General features: G+C 46.7%; 1 protein-coding gene across 4 annotated transcripts in view; it reads left to right on the top strand.

Moving 5' to 3' along the window:
* Positions 1 to 20,256, top strand: part of LOC147124305 (kelch domain-containing protein 3) — a 173,869-nt gene that overhangs the window by 117,002 nt on the left and 36,611 nt on the right. For all 4 annotated transcript variants that reach the window (XM_085984851.1, XM_085984818.1, XM_085984829.1 and 1 more), the window contains 2 exons: positions 3,699 to 3,786; positions 16,577 to 16,625. In XM_085984851.1, the coding sequence (XP_085840977.1) occupies positions 3,699 to 3,786; positions 16,577 to 16,625 (137 nt within the window). The remainder of the gene's footprint in view (positions 1 to 3,698; positions 3,787 to 16,576; positions 16,626 to 20,256) is intronic.

Here is a 20,256-nt window from a genome sequence, read left to right as displayed (position 1 = left end):
AAGGCCAGCATACCATTTGCCTTCCTAATTGCTTGCTGCACCTGCACATTCACTTTCAGTGACTCATGTACAAGGACACCTAGGTCCCTTTGAGCATCTGCATTCCCAAATCTTTCACCATTTAGGAACTACTCTGCCTTTCTGTTTTTTCTACCAAAGTGGATAACTTCACATTTATCCACATTATATTCCATCTGCCATGTTCTCGCCCACTCACTGAGCCTGTCGATATCCCCTTGAAGCCTCTTCACATCCTCATCACAACTGATACTGCCACCTAGCTTAGTATCATCAGCAAATTTGGAAATGTTACATTTAGTCCCCTCATCCAAATCATTGATATAGATTGTGAATAGCTGGGGCCCAAGCACCGATGCTTGCGGTACCCCACTAGTCACAGCCTGCCATCCTGAAAAAGACCCGTTTATCCCTACTCTTTGTTTTCTGTCTGTTAACCAATTCTCAAGTCATGCTAGTATATTACCCCCAATTCCATGTGCCCTAATCTTGTTCACCAACCTCTTGTGTGGGACCTTATCGAAGGCCTTCTGAAAATCCAGATACACCACATCTACCGGTTCCCCTTTGTCTACTCCACTAGTTACATCCTCAAAGAACTCCAATAGGTTTGTCAAACAGGATTTCCCTTTCATAAATCCATGTTGACTCTGCCCAATCTTACTATTAGTTTCTAAGTGCCCAGTTATTGCATCCTTTATAATAGATTCCAGCATTTTCCCAACTACTGATGCGAGGCTAACAGGTCTGTAGTTTCCCGTTTTCTCTCTCCCTCCTTTCTTAAATAGTGGGGTTACATTTGTTATCCTCCAATCTGCAGGAACCGTTCCAGAATCTATAGAATTTTGGAAGATGACAACCAATGCGTCCACTATTCCAATGGCCACCTCTTTCAAAACCCTAGGATGTAGGTCATCCAGTCCTTGGGATTTGTTGACTTTTAGTCCCATTAATTTTCCTACAACTGTTTTTTTACTAATAATAATTTCTTTAAGTTCCTCATTCTCGTCAAACCCTTGGTTTTCTCGTATTTCTGGGAGTTTTTTTGTGTCTTCCTCTGTGAGGACAGAAACAAAGGCCTAGAAATTCGCCAGGGTGCCGGAAGTACCGCCGCGGAAGGAGTCGCGGCCGCCCGCCGCAAATTCAGTTTCAGCACCCCAGACGGAAGTGCGGTGCTACTCGAGGCGCCCCGCATCCCTCTTGGGGCGCTGTAACTGAAAATCACAGTGCAACGTGCCGCAGCGCCACACGCTGCGGCACTGCAGGCCTTCCTTCCCTTCTTAAAGGGGAGGGGCCTGCTGCAGCGTGGACAGCGATCGCGAGTGCCGGCAAAAGAGCCCGGCACCGAGGAGAAGTGCCGGACTCTTGGGACACAGCCGGCACTCCGCGGGGGGGGTGCTCAGGAGGCCGGGGATGGCGGCGTGGAGAGGTGCTGGCAGGCGGCCAGCAAAAAAAATGGCCGCCCCGCACCTCAGCGCCTCTACTGCTGCAGGTAGGCCACCCTGATATGGTCACAAATTGCGACCGGCATTAAAGCAGGGGGCGCTACTAAATTTTGCGATCGGGGTGGTAGCGGGGCGCTGCGCACACCGATGACATCATCGGGAGCGGCACAGCGCTAACGGCTAGCGCCGCCATTAGCGTCCCGCTAAATTTAGCAGGAGGCGTGGCCAGTGGCGCAAACCCCACTAAGTGCCCTCTTAGGGCGCTAACGGGTGGCGCAGGCCACTGAATTTCTAGGCCAAAGTATTTATTTAATTTTGCTGCCATTTCCTCATTCCCCATTATAAATTCTCCAAAACGGAAAATCTGTTGGAGAGGGAGATGGACCCAGGGGACTCCTGCACTACCTTCCTAGTTCTTTTACTCTGTCTGGCGGTCACCCATTCCCTGTCTGCCTGTGCACTCTTTACCTGCGGTGTGACCACCTCGTTAAACTTGCTATCCATGAAGATCTCAGCCTCGGGGATGCTCCGCAGTGACTCCAACCGCAGCTCCAGCTCCAAAACGCGGATTTCGAGGAGCTGCAGCTGGAGACACTTCCTGCACACAGAATTCCTGCTTGAACTTGGGTTTTTAAAAGTTCTGGATCTGTCATATCGTGGACAATGGAAAATATTTTTTAAAGTATTATACATACCGACCTACAGATCAAGAAGGTCCCAACTTTGATCCCAGGTGTGTGCTAGTTATTTGATCACAGCAGGAGCATCAGTAAGAGAGCTACAATTGGCTTTGTCATCCCTGGGCTAGGGAAGGGGAAAAAAAAGTCAGGGAGTTTGCCAGCTCCTGATCCAGCAACCCCTCCTGGAAAGGACAGATGTATGGCTAAAGAGAGATTCAAGCTTCACTCTGATGTCCTCCATGTTCAAATAGCCTGCTGACACTCACCATCCAGACGCACACATGAAGAATAGCCACGTGACATACAGGAGATTTGCTGCCATTCTTGGAACCATATACCAACATGAATCATGCTTTCATGAGACAAGGCAAGGAATCTGAGAAAAAAATGGAAAACAATAAACTTGATCTTCAGCAGTTTTAAAGAGTGCCTAATTATGCTTTTACATATGTGCCTCTGGCTGACCTACAGTGACTTTAATGAAATAATTAAAAATGTAATGATATTTAACAAGAAACGTAGCACCTCCATAGCTGAATAAATTGTGATTTTAGCAAATTCTGACCAAGTGAAATTGATATGTTAGTGCATGCTTTTGTGGTTAGTTTCTATGTTTTTGTGCTGCCTTAGGCTTTTCATTTAACAAATGCACTACCTGCATTAAGAAATCTTCTGCTCCTTAATTCACATTTATTTTTCTCTAAACAACTTTCTGGCTTTTTTCTTGCAAGCCTGCTAGAATTCTGTATGGCTGCACACTGCCGAGGAGACAGTTAACTATCCATCTCACCAGGGAAAGTACTGTTCCCAAATCCTGTTGTAGTTTAGTCCTTACAGGTTAACAGGTGCTGCTGGATATGCTATGTTCAGACCCTTGTGGATTCTGAGATCAACAGTAAATTGGTCTCCACAACACAAGATTGATCCCCTGCACTAGCCTGAGGGACATTGGGATTACTTGTTTATTTCAGCAATAAGTTCTCATTTTTTTGCTTGTCGGTGCTTTGTGGGTTGTTAGTCCCATGGTCCTTTCCCTTGAAACAGATGTCTCTCACAGACAGCCCTAAGTACCATGGTGAATTGACTGTATGGTGCTCTGGTGTAAGCATCAGCTTACGGTTTATATAGCAGCTTGAGGACCTCTACCGAGAAATTTCTGCTCTGAATGTGACAGGGACTGCACTATCAAATCGGGAGCAAATTACTTGGTAGCAACAGTTTAGCGGCTAATTTGTCTTCTTCTCAAAAATCTAAAAATGATTTTTAAAATGTTTTAGTCAGTGAGTAAAACAAAGGCAACATAACTCACTGAGCACAGCAAAGTCAAGCAGTTTTCAAATTAAATAGAAGCAAAAAAACTACAAATGCTAGAAATCTGAAAGAAAAACAAAATAATGCGTAAATATGGAACAACTCAGTCAGAATCTAAAAAGAAATAGGTTTTGTGTTTAGACTCAGCGTTTTCTGTTTTTATTTAGGATTAAATATACTGCCTTTGACTGCCATCATCATGTTAAATATAGAAATGAATGAAAAAAAAAATTTTTTTTTTCAGCTTTACATTTTCGGTGGAGTCAATGAAGAGCAGGAATTTAATGACATAAAGGCGATGAAGTTAATAAATCCGTCTGACAGACAACCAAGTAAGTCTCATGGTCCCAGTAAGAACTCATAAAAATGTTGCATGGTCATATTATGAAATTGCGCTCCCTGCACAAAGCTTTGCTCACCAGGAATTCAAGGGTGGAGCACACATCCGAATTCCCCATATACACTGCTGTCAGGCAAGGTTCCCTGCCAGGGGGTCAATTTTCTAAAATTACCTCTTATATGCCATGATAAATAAAATGATTGAAATCACTAAATTAAGTGGAAAGGCATATTGATTTTATTAGTGGTACAATTCTCAGTGAAATAGTGATGATTGACATATAAGCCCTGAAATTGTGAGACACTGCTCCCAGCTTAGAGACTTGCTCAACAGGACTGCAGATCATAGTAATGGGGGTAGAAGTCAGTGGGCTCGATTTTAATTCCCGAGGCGGGTTGGAGTCGGGTTGCATGGTGGGCGGGTTCCGGAGCCGCTTCTGGCGGGATCAGCTGTTGATGTCCAATTTTAATTTAGTCAGCTTTTTGAGTTCATTGGGGCGCGCTGGCCAGTCCAATGAGTGCGATCAGGTTGGCTGGCTGCCTCTGATGACATCATCATAGCAGCTGGTTTTAAAGCTCCCATTCAGCCTAAGCCTTTCTCTTCTGCATTCTGATAGTCAGTGATATTGTTACAACCACAATGAGTTCTAGGCAGCTCCTCGATTTAATAATGTGTCCCTCCATGCTCTTGTGGATGCTGTAAGAGGGCGCAGGGAGATTCTCTTCCTTCCGGATGGCCGGAGGAAGCCTTCTCAGCAGACCAAGGCAGCCTGGCTGCGCATTGCTGAGGAGGTCAGCGCAAGGTCCATTTGTTCACTCTCCTAGATCCAGTGCTGAAAACAATTTAATGATCTTGTGCGAACATCAAAAGTGAGTATTCCCATCACATTTACCTTCAATCTGTTTTCCTTCTCTTCTCATCACCAGCACTCTGCATTGTAAACCTGCTCCTCCACATCCCACCTTACCCTTACTTCCCTTGCATCCTTACCTATCCATCTCTGTCTCTGTACTGAATCACTTCACCATCCTGCCTGTGCACCCCTTAGACTTGCTCTCACTGTCATGCAGTGACAACAACTAACAACACACAGGGAGCTAGCTTCCTCTTGGCACCTCACCCCATCTTCATCTCCCTCAAAGCTTCTATGGTAGGGATTCGTCACACTCACTCCATCATTGTGGTTGAAACTCTGCTTGTGTCCCTCCTTGCAGGAAAAGATAGCACACAATAAGATGGAGAGAGCACTGACTGGAGGAGGTACACCAACCCTAGCAACCTTGACAAATGCTGAGGAGGCTGCACACAAAATTGTTGGAGTGGCGAGGATCTGGAAGTAGGCGATGGAGAGACGGGCACACTAGAGGAAGCTAGTGACATAATAGAGTTTCATCCCTCTCATTGACATTTAGTGATTGACTGCAATGGCGTATGATGTTCATAGAGAATGACGTTGTATCATCTGTACAAAAGGCTGTGTCTGCTACATCAATATCAGATGTCTAAATCATGCCTTTACTCTCCCACAGGAGCATCGAGCGCCCCCCTCCCCACGATCCCGACGAAGAGCCAGAAGACTCCTCAGAGGAACCTGAAGCCTCTGAGGGAGCAGCGTCACCAGGACTCAGTGCACCCAGCACCAGCGCAGCAACGCACACCTCGGTGTGGCCCTCGCGAGTTAAAGTAGTGTTGCCACCTGGTCTAGCACAGTGCACAAGTGAGCATCAGCAGATGGTGGAGACAGCGACAGCAGTGGAGAGTCCTCGGCGGAGGTCGCAGCAATCTCCTAGCTCTGCTGAGCTGCATGCAGATGCTGTGCCTCTGGGGCCATCCAGAAAAAGAGCGATTCGGGAAATACAGGAACAAGTGCAGGACTCTCTGGAAGGGTTTGCCTCCAGGGTTAGTGCGAGTGTGGATAGAGTGTGGAGTCATTTGGAGGCAATGGCGCATGAACACACCACCATGGATAGGATGGCCACCTCTGTGGAAAGGCTGGCTACCGCCATAGAGGAAATAAGTCGCCAGAGTCAGGAAAACATGGTGAATGTTCAAAATAGATTGTCATCTCTGGAGGAGAGATGGGCAGCTGTTGAGCAGAGAGACCAGAGCTTCATGGACGTCCTTGTGATGAGGACTGCCAGTGCAGATACGGGTCCTCATTGCCCCCCTGATGTGCAGCAAGGAGCTCTCCAGCCACATGCCAGCACTTAGGTACGGCTGACCTATGAGAGTGATGTTGTTGGCAGGACATAAGGAAGTGGGCTCCTCTCCAAGCGCTCACACAACCATGCCACTGTGGCACCTTCGGTCAGAGACCCACTTTGCAGAGCCAACTGAGATGGCTGTTTCAGCCCCTACACAGCCACAGGAAGAGCAGACTGTTGAACAGCCCACCCAGGCTCCCAAACCCAGAGTACGCCCGCCAAAGGCGTGTAAGCAGGCGCAGCATCCGAGTCAGCAAGGTGCCTCTACATCTGCTGAAGCTACAGGGGTAGCACCACGTAGAAGCATACATAAGAGAAAGATTAAGCACATATAGTCACAAGGGGACTCACATGGGTGTTATGTCTTTTTTTCTGAATGTTCTTGGTTTGTGATCCTTTTGTCATGTGGTAAAGAAAAATTATGGCAAACAGTTGATTGTGTGGCCTATGTGTTCTGGGAAATGGCAAATGCGCATTGAGGTCTCAGGGCGACTTGCTTTTGTAATGCTGATGGTGAAAGTGATAGGAAATAACCGGGTATAGCAGAGATGATATATAATGTTAGACAAATGTCGCCTACAATTACAGAGCCATATGGTAGCCACCTATGGTTGAAGAATAAGCTTATGCAAATGTGGCATGGCAGTGTGCATACCCTGCTTGACAGGCAACAGCAAACTGGAGGGATGCTGCATTGGTCACAACAGGGCACGCAAGGCGCCCCTCATCCTCCTCCTCCTCCTCTTCCCAGTAAGATCTGCGCTGAGTCACGCGGCTGCTGCTCCTCCGATTATGAGGATCAGGATGAAAGGACATAAATGTTTCCCATCTTCTTGCTATAGATTTCATTTGAGGCAACAAGCTTGCAAACGCACAGCCAAAGTGGCCTGATATTATTCCATTCAGGTCACACTGCAGGTGGGTGTCAGCTTGAACAGTCACAAGGTCAGCAGATGTGCAAAATCTTATCCCATACCTACAACAGCAAAGTTGTTGCATTTGAATGTCAGCCATGTTTCAGGGGTGCTTTTAAAGTGCTGCACCAATTACTACAAATCATGTCCTCCAGCAACTCATCTCCTTGAAGCTGGCCTACTTCTGACAAGACAGGAAACAGGAGCCAGAAGCACGAAAATGGGAAACTACTATCAAAATAGGATTAGCAAGGCAGTTAACAGGATCTTAACTGCCTTAACTACCTGTCCCACCAGTTCCAGTTGGGTCAGTTTGGGAGCAGCTGAACAGACACTCACGAAAATCGGGTGGGGGCAGGATGGAGGTTGGATGTCTGATGCCATTTTTTCTGATTTTCGCTACAGACTCACCTCCAAACCTACCTCTTCAGGGCTATTAAAATTGAGCCTAGTATGTCTGATTCACAGGGTTCCTGATTAATGCTTGGAAAATTGGGAGGTATGCGGACCTCCATGCCTGATTCTCCGACTTGTGCTTCTGAGGGCCAAGACTCCACAGCAGGAGGAGAGTCTTACAATTTTGGGGCTACATTCTTGCCAACTGTTGTGTCGGTACCTTTCTACCTAGACACAATTTAGGACTCAGAACTCAGAGGTTCAACCATGAAGTGCTTTATTGGAAGGAAAGGAAGTTCTGGCAAGTTCCGAACAAAGAAAGCTAAACTTAACAGAGAACACCCAACCATTTATCTCCTGTGACAGCGCCACCACAGGTGGGAGGAGAACACACAATAGAACACACAATACATAACATTTCCTCCCCTCTCAAATGGAAGGTCCACATTATTCCTCAACAGGTAATGCACTCAATGAACCTAGGGTAGAGGTAGACTGCCTCAACCCCTGACTTTACCCTGGGGTTTATTCTGCCCCAGTCTTGTGGGTAAGTCACTAAGCCTACAGATCCAAGTGTCTTGGAGGCCGCTGCTCTCTGACACGATACCGGCGGTCATCGCTGGCTTCCACAGCAGTAGGCATTGACACAGGCCTGGATGGAGAAGGTGCCTGTGTCAGTCGAAAGTCAGGAGTTTACACAGGTGGAACAGTCTCTTTGACTTCCTGTGTTGGAGAAGAGCACTGTGGCAAAGGATGCTGGTTTGCGGTATCATCCGGAAACAGTTCAGGCCATCCAGCCGTTGGAGCCTCTGTGGCAGTCTCTGCTCCTAGCAACAGTTGATCTGTGTGTCTTCTCCAGACGACGTCCTCAGCAGTCTCAACCGTGTAAGACACAGGGCCCGTCTGCACGATCACCGTAGCAGGAACCCATTTCAGTCCAGTGTTGTAGTTTCAAGCTAGGACGTGCTCTCCTGGATGAAACCGTCTCTCCTTGGCTCTTATCTCTCTCTTTTCAACTTGAGCTTGTTGTTGACGATGGACAACCTGCTCTGCCCTTGGAGGTTTGAGTAAGTCAAAACTTGTCTGCAACTGCCTCTTCATCATGAGCGAAGCGGGGGAAGTTTTGGTTGTGGCATGCGGCTCGTTCCTGTAGGACAACAGGAAGCTGTTCAGACGTTGGTGGATTGAGCCCTGACCTTGCGATGCCTTCAAGGTGTGCTTCAAAGTTTGCACGAACCTTTCTGCCTGGCCGTTAGTAGAGGGATGATAGGGCGCAGACCTGATGTGTTGTACACCATTCACATGCAGGAAGGTTGCAAACTCCTGTGATACAAATTGTGGACCGTTGTCACTTACGAGTTGCTCCGGTGAGCCATAACGGCTGAACATCTCACCAAGTTTCTCAATTGTTTTATCTGCCGTGGTAGACCTCATCACAGCGACCTCCGGCCACTTGCTACGAGCGTCTACAACCACCATAAACATCTTCTCTTCGAAAGGACCGGCGAAGTCCACATGTACTCGCTGCCACACTTCTGCAGGCCAATCCCAGGGGTGTAGGGTTGCCAGCTGTGGAACACTCTGGGCCCTTTGACATGGAGAACATGTTTTGGCTTTCTCCTCAATATTCCCATCGAGACCTGGCCACCAGAAGTAGCTTCTTGCCATTTCCTTCATCCGAACCATCCCACTGTGGCCTGTATGAAGTTGTTGCAGTATAGGTTCCCTCAGAGGTGGCGGAATGATGACACGGTGTCCCCAAAGAAGACAACCTGCCTGGATGGAGAGCTCATTTCTTTTTGAAACGTAAGGTTTCAAACTAGGAGAATCTCCTATAGCTCTCCCTCGAATGACATCGTCCATTACCTCAGACAGGACTGGATCGTTGCGGGTGTACCTTCGCACCTGAACTGCAGTGACAGGTGCTCCCTCCACTTGTCTAAAGTAGAAGATGTCTATCTGACGAGGCACTGGGGGAGTAACAGGCAAGGGTAGCCTCGAGAGACCATCTGCGTTGCCGTGCAAGTCTGATTTGCGATATTTGATGTCGTATGTGTGTCCTGACAACAGTAAAGCCCACCTTTGCATCCTGCTTGCAGCGAGAGACGGAATTCCGGTGTGGGGCCCGAAGATTGAAGTCAATGGACGGTGGTCCGTCAGGAGTGTGAACCTTCTTCCAAACAGGTACTGATGAAATTTTCGAATTCCAAAAACGATTCCCAAGGCCTCGCGCTCGATCTGCGCATAGTTACTCTCGGCCTTGTTCAAGGTGCGTGATGCGAAGGCGATAGGTTTCTCTTCACCCGAAGGCATGATGTGGGATATGACTGCTCCCACACCATATGGTGATGCATCACATGCTAGCTGCACGGGTAGCTTTGGGTCGAAGTGTGTCAGGACCTCCGATTTCAGCAATGCTTTCTTTGCTTGGGCAAAAGCGTCGTTGCACAGTTCAGTCCTTTTCCATGTTTTGCCTTGAAATAGCAACTGATGTAACGGCTTCAGCAATGTTGCTAAGTCTGGAATAAACTTCCCATAGTAGTTAAGTAGCCCCAGAAATGAACGTAACTGGCTCACATTCTGGGGTGCTGGGGCCTCCATGATCGCCTTGACCTTTGACGGTGCCTTATGCAGGCCAGTAGCGTCAATCACATGCCCCAGGTACTCAACTGAAGACTGAAAGAATTCACATTTGTCTTTACGAACTCTGAGTCCGTACTCTTTCAGTCGTTGTAGTGTCGCATCCAAGTTCAGAAGATGATCCTCCTCATTTGTCCCAGTGACAAGGATGTTGTCCAGGTAGCACTGGACTCCTGGCAGTCCACTCAAAATCTGATCCATTGCCCTTTGGAATAGAGCAGGGGCCGACATAATTCCAAACGGAAGGCGGCAGTACCTGTATAGCCCCTTGTGTGTCACAATTGTCAGCAGCTCCTTTGATTTGTCATCGACATGCATTTGTAGATAAGCCTGGCATAAGTCTATTTTGCTGAACTTTTGCCCTCTGGCCAGGCCCGTAAAAAGATCATCAATGAGGGGAAGAGGGTACTGTTCCGCAGACAGCACCGGGTTAATAGTCACTTTAAAATCCCCGCAGATTCAAACAGATCCATCCTTTTTCAGGACAGGAACAATGGGTGTAGCCCATTTGCTCACGCTCACAGGCTCCAGGACTCCATTCTCGACTAAGGCCTCCAAGTTAGCCTCAACTTTTGGCCTAATTGCATAGGGTACAGGTCGGGCTTTGTGAAACTTCGGCTTGCTGTCAGGTTTAATGTCCAGTCTCACGCTGATCTTTTTCATGCTCCCAAGTTCCCCATTGAAGAGCTCTGCATGTTTGTTTAACACTGCAGTCAGACCTGACTCCCCTTTTGACATCATGCGGACTGCAGGCCAGTCCAGCGTGATTTTCTCTAGCCACGCACGTCCCAGTAGCAATGGGTAATTTCCCTTTACCACATATAGTGGCAGTTTTGCAGTCTGTCCGTTCAATTTAACTGTCACCTCAATGACGCCTCTCATGGCCACAGGTTCGCCGGTATACGTCTTTAGCACAATGTTTGTTGGCTGAAGGGTAAGATGCTTTAGCATTTTGTTGTAGACAGTGTCTGAAACAAGGGACACAGCCGCGCCTGTGTCCACCTCCATCCGCACTGATTGTCCCTCCACCAGTGGTGACACCCAGTAGCCATTTGAATCAGCTGCAACCGTCAGTATGTGCACCTCTTCCTCCTCAGAGGTGTCGCTCCCCTCTGTTTTGCTTGTTCTATCATACTGCACTGAATGAACACTCTTTTTCCTCTCTTGTCCAAATACAGACATTTTGCTTCCATGCTTCCCAGCTTTGTCTGTTCTTTTTTTACCTCTACAGGCGCGTTCAATGTGACCCTTTTTGCCACAATTTCGGCATTCCAGCTCCGTACACCAGCAGTCATTAGCGTGATGGCCCGTTCTCCCACAACGGTAACATGTGCCGTTCCGCGCACCTTTAGGCTCAGACGACACCTTGTGAACTCTCCCTGTTGAACTCAACTGGTGAGCCTCCTTTTCCGCCATCTCCATGGAGACACTAACTTCAATGGCCTTTTCAAAGTAAGGTTGTCCTCAGTAAGAAGGCGCTTCTGTGTGGCTACATTTTGCAGACCACACACGAGTCTGTCTCTAATGGTGTCCTTCAGCACCTCCTTGAACTCGCAGTGTTCTGATAACCTTTTTAAAGCAGCAATAAACATCGTCACTGATTCCCCCTCCTCTTGACTCCGTTTGTGAAATCTAAATCTCTCAGCAATAACCAGAGGTTTTGGTGAAAAATGTGCTCCAAGAATTTCCACTAGTTGCTTATATGTTTTAGTTCCTGGCTTATCTGGCTGCATGAGGCTGTGAAGTAAATTGAATGTCTTCGGCCCGATTACACTCAAAAAGGTAGGCACGACCTTTTCATTTGCCACCGCATTCGCCAATACAAAATAGTCAAAACGTTCCGTATATGCGCTCCATTGCTCCACATTTTCATCAAAATCACCGATGTTTCCTAATATAGTAGCCATCTCACGTTTCAAATTAAAATTTCTGTTTACTCACTGCACCCGTAACGTACACAGATTCATCCGCTCCTCGTTGCCACTTTAGGACTCAGAACTCAGAGATTCAAACATGAAGTGCTTTATTGGAAGGAAAGGAAGTTCTGGCAAGTTCCGAACAAAGAGAGCTAAACTTAACAGAGAACACCCAACCATTTATCTCCTGTGACAGCGCCACCACAGGTGGGAGGAGAACACACAATAGAACACACAATACATAACACCAACCTAATCCTAAAATCTCTGGGCTCAGGTAAGTGGAGTCTGTTGCTATGGAGAGAGAATGCGCGCTCCATATTGGGCAAACAGAAACTCTGCCTGTGTGGATTTCTCAGTCGCTTGGTTTGAAGACTCTTACGCTGGGTTTCCATGTGCGTCAGACACCGGCTGACCAGAAAAAAACACCTCACCCAATGGTTCAGTGGATAAATGTACTGTACCACATTATGTGGCACTAAGATATTCAATTGTCCTATGTTTGATACCTTTGGTTTGTATAGAATAAGCTAATCTCCCACTGGGCACATAGCAATTGACCTCCATGTCCCTCGGTTACCGAGTTTCCATGCTGATGTTTGCTATATAGCAACTCTTGCTGGACTTGCTCCTCTATGGATGCCAGGTGAGGGCAGGGTTGGGTTCAACAGTGATGGCCTTCATAGTCAAATAGCATGGTGCTCACGCATGAGCATTTGGCCATTTGGCAAGGTATCAAAGAAGCACTGCGTCTTACGTACCTGCACCCCTGTTGGAGCCTCTGCCATCAGCAGAGGAGAGATAAGTGCAATGCACCTGTAGGAAAAGTGCAGGGTATTATATACGTAATGGACAGCCCTGAACAATGTTTTAAGCCAATTGCTCTGACATATGAGACACCAGGTCAAATTTTTTAATTGGCCTGTTATTCTCAGTTCCTTCCTGTAGTTAAGTTCAATCACAGTTTTTGGACCCACCACTTTATTTAATAGCCTTCTGGACTCAACATTGAGTTCAACAATTTCAGACGATAACCCCTGCCCCCATTTTTCAGGCGGCTGTTGATGATTCTGCCATCCCCATTTGCAACATTTAACCACTCCTGCCTCTTACCCTAACACAGACTGTTCCTTCAATTCCTTCCTCCCCTCCCCCCCCCTTTCCCTGTCTCTGCACCTGCTTACAATTTGCTACATCTATAACCTTTTCCAGTTCTGATGAAGGGTCCCAGACCTGAAACGTTAACTCTGTTTCTCTCTCCACGGATGCTGCCTGGCCTGCTGAGTACTTCCAGCCTTTTCTGTTGTTATTCCACTACTTTATTATTCTGGTTCTTTGCAGGTTTCAGAATTTCCTGCCTGGACTGTAACAGAAAAATCCCCATTGCTGCTAACATAACAGTGTGTTAGTTAATACCTTGCATATGTTAGAGCATCTCCTAGCAGGTGATCATCTTCTTCTTCTTCTTCTTAGGCAGTCCCTCGGAACCGAGGATGACTTGCTTCTACATTAAAAATGAGTTCGCAGGTGACTGATGAGTCCAATGCGGGACCTACAGTCTCTGTCACAGGTGGGGCAGACGGTGGTTGAAGGGGTGGGTGGGTGGGGTGCTTGGGTTGACGTGCGCTCCTTCCGCTGTTTGCGCTTGGCTTCCGCTTGCTCCCGGCGAAGAGACTCGAGGTGTTCGGCACCTTCCCGGATGCTTCTCCTCCACTTTGTGCAGTCTTGGGCCAGGGATTCCCAGGTGTCGGTGGGGATATTACACTTTTTCAAGGAGGCTTTGAGGGTGTCCTTGAAGCGTTTCCTCTGCCCACCTGGGGCTCTCTTGCCGTGCCGGAGCTCCGATAAAAGCGCTTGTTTTGGGAGTCTCGTATCGGGCATGCGGACAATGTGACTCGTCCATCGGAGCTGATTGAACGTGGTCAAAACTTTGATGCTGGGGATGTTGGCCTGAGCAAGAACACTGACGTTGGTGCGCCTATCCTGCCAATGGATTTGCAGGATCTTGCGGAGGCAGCGTTGGTGGTACCTCTCCAGTGCTTTGAGGTGCCTGCTTTACATGGTCCACGTCTCTGAGGCATACAGCAGGGCGGGTATCACTGCTGCTCTGTAGACCATGAGCTTAGTGCCGGGTTTGCATTCCTGGTCTTCAAACACTCACTTCCTCAGGCGACCGAAGGCTGCACTGGCACACTGAAGGCGGTGTTGGACTTCGTCGTCGATGTCTGCCCTTGTTGACAGTAGACTCCCGAGGTATGGAAAGTGGTCCACGTTGTCCAAGGCCTTGTTGTAGATTTTGATAGTCGGGGGGCAGTACTGTGTGGTGGGGGCAGGTTGGTAGAGGACCTTTGTCTTACGGATGTTTAGTGTAAGGCCCATGCTCTCGTACGCTTCAGTGAAGGTGTTGACGATGGTTGAACAGTTTCCCGTTTGTTCTGTAAATTAGCTCCACTCCAGTGGGGAGCTTACTGAGGGTGAGATGGAGCATTGCAGCAAGGAAGATCGAGAAGAGCGTTGGTGCGATGACACAGCCTTGCTTGACCCTGGTTCGTACGTGAATTGGGTCTGTGGTAGAACCGTTGGTCAGGATCATGGCTTGTGTGATAAAAATGATAACTTCCGGGAAGTTATGTCATCACTTCCTGTGAACTATGAACTGTGTACATACCTCACGTCCTGTCATATGTCACTTCCTGTTGGACTGGTATAAATACTGGTCTGTTCAGTATTGTAAGAGGCTTCTACCAGAGGCATGGTAAAGACCTCTCTTGTGTATATAGTGTGTTTATAAGTTACTTAAAGCTTACTTTAAAGTTACTTGATGGTAAGTCTCCTTTTTCTTACATCAGCTTGCATGTCATCGTGAAGCAGGCGGAGGATAGTGACAAACTTTTGAGGGCAGCCGAATTTGAGGAGGACACTCCATAATCCCTCATGGTTGACAGTGCCTTTGTGAGATCAAAGAAGGCCATGTACAGTGGTTGGTGCTGTTCCCTGCATTTCTCTTGTAATTGACGTGCGGTGAAGATCATGTCCATTGTGCCCCTTAGTGGGCAGAATCCGCATTGCGACTCTGGGAGGAGCTCTTCGGCCACTGGGAGAAGGCGATTGAGGAGGATTCTTGCGATGACTTTCCCTGTGGCAGACAGCAGGCAAACTCCTCTGTAATTACTGCAATCGGACTTGTCACCTTTCTTGAAGATGGTCACAATTACGGCGTCGCTGAGATCCCCTGGCATGCTCTCCTCCTTCCAGATAAGAGAAATGAGTTCATGAATTTGCGCCAGTAGTGCTACTCCGCCATGCTTTAGTGCCTCGGCGGGGATTCCATCTGCTCCTGAGGCCTTGTTGTTCTTCAGTTGTCGGATGACCTTTTCAACCTCATGCCGGGCTGGGGATGTGCTGAGATGGTGGCGGGTAGCATGCTGTGGGATGGAGTTCAGGACAGTCGTGTTGTGGTTAAGGAGATCTTCGAAGTGCTCCTTCCAGCAGGCACTAACTGCCTCTCTGTCCTTGTGATCATATAGTGCTGTTGGCAAATGGCCTGGAGCAGGTTGCTTGCTTGCCCTCACAGCCAGGGATGGTGTATAGTGTTGGAAGATGTCAGTAAGAGAAGGGGAGAAAATAATAAATATTTCTAACAAAATTACATCTCAAGCTCTATGCAGCAACATACATGCAGTGTACACATTACAAATTCATGCTCTGATCACAGAACTTCATTGGTCAGGAGCACATGTCAGGAATTCAAGTGCAGAGGTCAGTCGGCTCCACAGCATTTTCTGGAAGTATCCACTGGGAATTCAGGTAAGGGGCCCTGCACAATTTTCCATAATGGACTAAAAATACTTCAGGGCCCACTGACCTCCACATCCAAATTTCCTGTAATTGCTCCCAGTGAGTGCAGCTCTGCCCCAGCTGTGCAAATGCCTAAAGGTACACCTATCAATGTCAGATTGGCCAGAGGAAGTATTTGCCCCTCTAATTTTCTCCCACCCCTGAAGGTGGTAAGAACACATAGATCTTTAGGAAGAGAAAAAGACCATTATGCCCAACAAGCCTATCACTTTTACACAGATCAACCTCACTTAGCCACTGTTTTAATGACCTTACCTAGTAAATTATTTCACAAGTCTATTTACTCTGGACAAAAAAAAATCCACTTGAATCTCATCATAGTTATAACTTCATAATTTTGTTTCACTTTTTTTGTGTGACCTCTATGCTCGTCAAGATGAGTAATAGTGCTGGAAAACTCAGGCAGCTAGATACCCAGCCCTAAATCTTCCAAGTATGTGCTGGAGGCAGAGAACCTTACCCACTTTACAGTTCTTTATTCTTCGGTGTAATCCTCTGTTCCTGTTAGCTGGCAGCATTATTCCTGTGGTCTAGCACCATAGCTGTAAATCACATGATGAGCCTGTAGAGAAACAATTAGTAGGTAATGGAAGCGACAGACATTGATGTTAAAGTTCCAAAGTGAAAGCTCTGAAATGGAAATAAATATGTTTGAATTGAATTTGAGGGTGGAATACACTTGACATTTGGAATACCATGTAAACTGATTTATTGTTGCTGTTGTAATTTATCGGTTCATTTAGCCTCCCCTGCACAATGAATTACACCTAGTAATACACTCCCAATCATAATTTTATTTTTCGAAGTGTTAACTTGTATAATGATTAAAATGTTGTTTCTTTTTATAATTTCAGTAATGAAAGAGATTCTCTCAGTATTTGGAATCCATGAAGTCAGTAATAGGTTGGTGTTTTTCATTTCAATGTACATTAATCGCTTGCTAAGGAAGGATATACTTGCCACAGAGGGAGTGCATCGAAGGTTAACCAGACTGATTGCTGGGATGGGGGGATTGTCCTATGAGGAGAGATTGAGTAGACTAGGCCTATAATCTCTAGAATTTAGAAGAATGAGAGGTGATCTCATTGAAACATACAAAATTCTTACAGGGCTTGACAAGGTAGATGCAGGGAGGATGTTTCCCCTGGCTGGGGAGTCTAGAACCAGGGGTCACAGTCTCAGAATAAGGGGTCGGCCATTTAGGACTGAGATGAGGAGAGATTTCTTCACTCAGAGGGTGGTGAATCTTTGGAATTCTCTAACCCAGAGGGCTGTGGAGGCTCAGTCGTTGAGTATATTCAAGACAGAGATCGATAGATTTTTGGATATTAAGGGAATCAAGGGATATGGGGATAGTGCAGGGAAGTGGAGTTGAGGTAGAAGATCAGCCATGATCTTATTGAATGGCGGAGCAGGCTCGAGGGGACAAATGGTCTACTCCTGCTCCTATTTCTTATGTTATTATGTTGCTGATCTCTCAACTAAAGAATAAGCTCAGTGCAACTTTACATGAGTGGCAGTTATTTCCCTCATTTGCCATTTAAAAATCCTGTTTTCTCCCAGACATAAGAACATATGAACATAAGAAATAGGAGCAGAAGTAGGCCATTTGGCCCTTCGAGCCTGCTCCGCCATTCAATAAGATCATGGCTGATCTTCCCCCTCATCTCCACTTTCATGAACTATCCCCATATCCCTTGATTCCCTTAATATTCAAAAATCCATCGATCTCTATATACTCAACAATGTGGTGGCACCTCACATTGGAACTTCAATGTACGGTACCTGAGAGTGATGGGAAACGGGATCGATCCTCCAGTCCCCTGCATTTCTCAGCTCAGCCATGCTGCTTAAAGCAGCAGTGAGCAGCAGCCTGCTATCTTCTCATAAGGAGGAAGAAAAATTAAAGAAAAAGAAGACTTGCATTTCATGACCACAGGACTTCCCAAAGCGCTTTACAGTCAATTAAGTACTTTTGATGTGTAGTCACTGTTGTAATATAGAAAATGCGGCAGTCGATTGCGCATAGCAAGCTCCCACAAACAGGAATGTGATTATCACCAGATAATCTGTTTTTGTTATGCTGATTGAGGGATAAATATTGGCCAGGATACTGGGGATAATTCCCCTGCTTTTCTTCAAAATAGTGCCCTGGGATCTTTTACGTCCACCTGAGAGTGCAGATGGGGCCTTGGTTTAACATCTCATCCGAAAGACGGCACCTCCGCAGCACTGCACTGGAGTGTCAGCCTAGATTCTTTGTGCTCAAGTCTCTGGAGTGGAACTTGCACCCACAACCTTCTGACTCAGAGGCGAGAGTGCTATCCACCGAGCCATGGCTGACAACAAAAACAAAAAGGGACGGATTTCCTCCATTATATCATCCGGTCAGATGGTATAGCAGTGGAAAATCAAGGAAATTCGAACAGGGAGGCCCACCGCCGCATCCCCACATATACCAGAGCCAACCTTGATTTTACTTCCTCCACCCCAACAGGGAAGGCAGCCATTTTACTGCTTCACTACATGTAAATTACGCTGAGAGGTGGGCTTGGAACCACATGTGATTTCCCTGCCTTCCGCCACTATTACCACTGACCCCAGGGACTGCCGAGAGAGAGTTCTGTGCACAGTTCTGGTCTCCATACTATAAAAAGGACATAGAAGCACTGGAGAGAGTGCAAACAAGATTTACAAGGATGATACCAGAACTGAGAGATTACAGCTATCAGGAAAGATTGAACGGGTTGGGTTGTTTTTCTTTAAGAGAAGACTTAGAGGTGACCTGGTAGAGGTCTTTAAAATTATGAATGGGTTGCACAGGGTAGATGTGGAAAGAATGTTTTCACTTGTGGGAGAATCCAAACCTAGTGGCCATAAATACAAGATAGTTACTAATAAATCCAATAGGGAAATAAGGAGAAATTTCTTTAATAGTGGTTAGAATGTGGAACTCGCTACCAAAGAAGTGGTGGAGACAAATAGCTTAGGTGCTTTCAAAAGGAAACTAGACGAGAAAAAAGGGAATAGAAAGAGATGCTGAAAGGCTGAGATGAGGTAGATGGAATGGCAGATTAGTGTGGGGGATAAACACCAGCACAGAGTAGTTGGACCGAATGGTCTGCTTCTGTGCTGTATATATCATATGTAATGTAATTGTATGTCGATGGCGGTCATCCCTGGGGCAGCAATTGAAGGCCTGCTGATGTCCCTTTTGGAGGGAGCATGCCCAGTTGTGGGCATCTCTCCCTCTCCTCAGGCCCCAAACCATACCTCAGCTCAGTCCCAGCCCTAAAATATAATCAAGCTTCAGGGCTCTTCTGTACCCTTGAAACTTGTCCTGTCCTCTTTTGGTGCTGCAATGCATCTTCATCATCGGAACATTGTGGTGGGCTGTCTCTTGGTGGCCGAGAGCCTGCCCTGTATCGTTTAATCAGCCCCAGCCAAAGGAAAATGCATATGGGTCACAGCAGGAACTGAGTGGCAGATAGAAGTCCTAACAAAGCCTCCTCCATTGATGAACCTGTCCCACAACAAAATCTGGCCCAAATGTTCTATCTATATAACATCTCCGCTCACATGCCTCCTGGCTTTTTGACAAGAATGCCATTGGGACTGTGTGGGATCAAGCTACTCACCCTGTCCTCTTCTGCAGGAGATGCGTGGCTGGAAGGCTTGGGATGGGGGATCTGTGGGAAATAAATAGTGGAGAAAATATGGTGCATGCTTTTTCTGCAATTTAAATATTCTCAGAAATGATTTCCTTCTGAAGTTTAGGTCTCTCTATGCCACACGTCATTTCTCCATCTGCAGCATGGGGAAGCAACCTGCTCCCTATTCTTCACCCACATCACTCTGAAGCTGCCTCACTTTGGCATCATTGCCAGCATTTGTTTTTTTCCATTTATTCTCATTTTGTCCTAATTTTTATAAGCCTTAAACTGCTGATACAAATCTTTCCAGTCGAACATAATTTCATTGGGGCAGAGCTCAGTTTGCAGCAGGTGTCCCTGTTGCACTACTACTGACACAGGCACCTGCCTGTATTATTTAAATGATCGCTGGCCCAGGGAATTGGGATGGGGTCAGTGCCAGGACAAATGGCAGGCAGACATTCCGCTACGTTGCACTGTGAGCAGTGGTATTTTGTCAACTTCAGCACTTTCAGATTTCTCCATATTGTGTACCATTCCTTGAGTGAGTGGCTCTGTGAGCGGACCTGTTCCTAGACCTCTGCCAATGCAGTTTGACCTGGCTGCAGAATGATGCACAACTTCCAATGTAAACCTGTAGATTCTGGTTCTACTTCAATATAATTTTGCATATGTGATTTTTAAAAATAAACAAGTCCATATGAAGAAACATGAAGATGGTCATTATTGGTTCTCTTCGGTAAAACAAAATTCCTTTATTGGCCACTCCTCACTGTGGTGTATTCAAATCAGTTTTCCAACAAAACTTGGCGTTAATTCGCCACTGGAGGATTGGGACACACAATGGTCTAATTTATGGCGTGCTTTGTCAAAATAGCCAA

The sequence above is a fragment of the Somniosus microcephalus genome, chromosome 1, assembly GCF_052327205.1.
Source record: "Somniosus microcephalus isolate GS21.2 chromosome 1, FLI_Smic_1.0, whole genome shotgun sequence".
Taxonomy (NCBI): domain Eukaryota; kingdom Metazoa; phylum Chordata; class Chondrichthyes; order Squaliformes; family Somniosidae; genus Somniosus; species Somniosus microcephalus.
The sequence above is the reverse complement of the archived record's forward strand: the minus strand, read 5'-3'. Positions and strand labels throughout refer to the sequence as shown.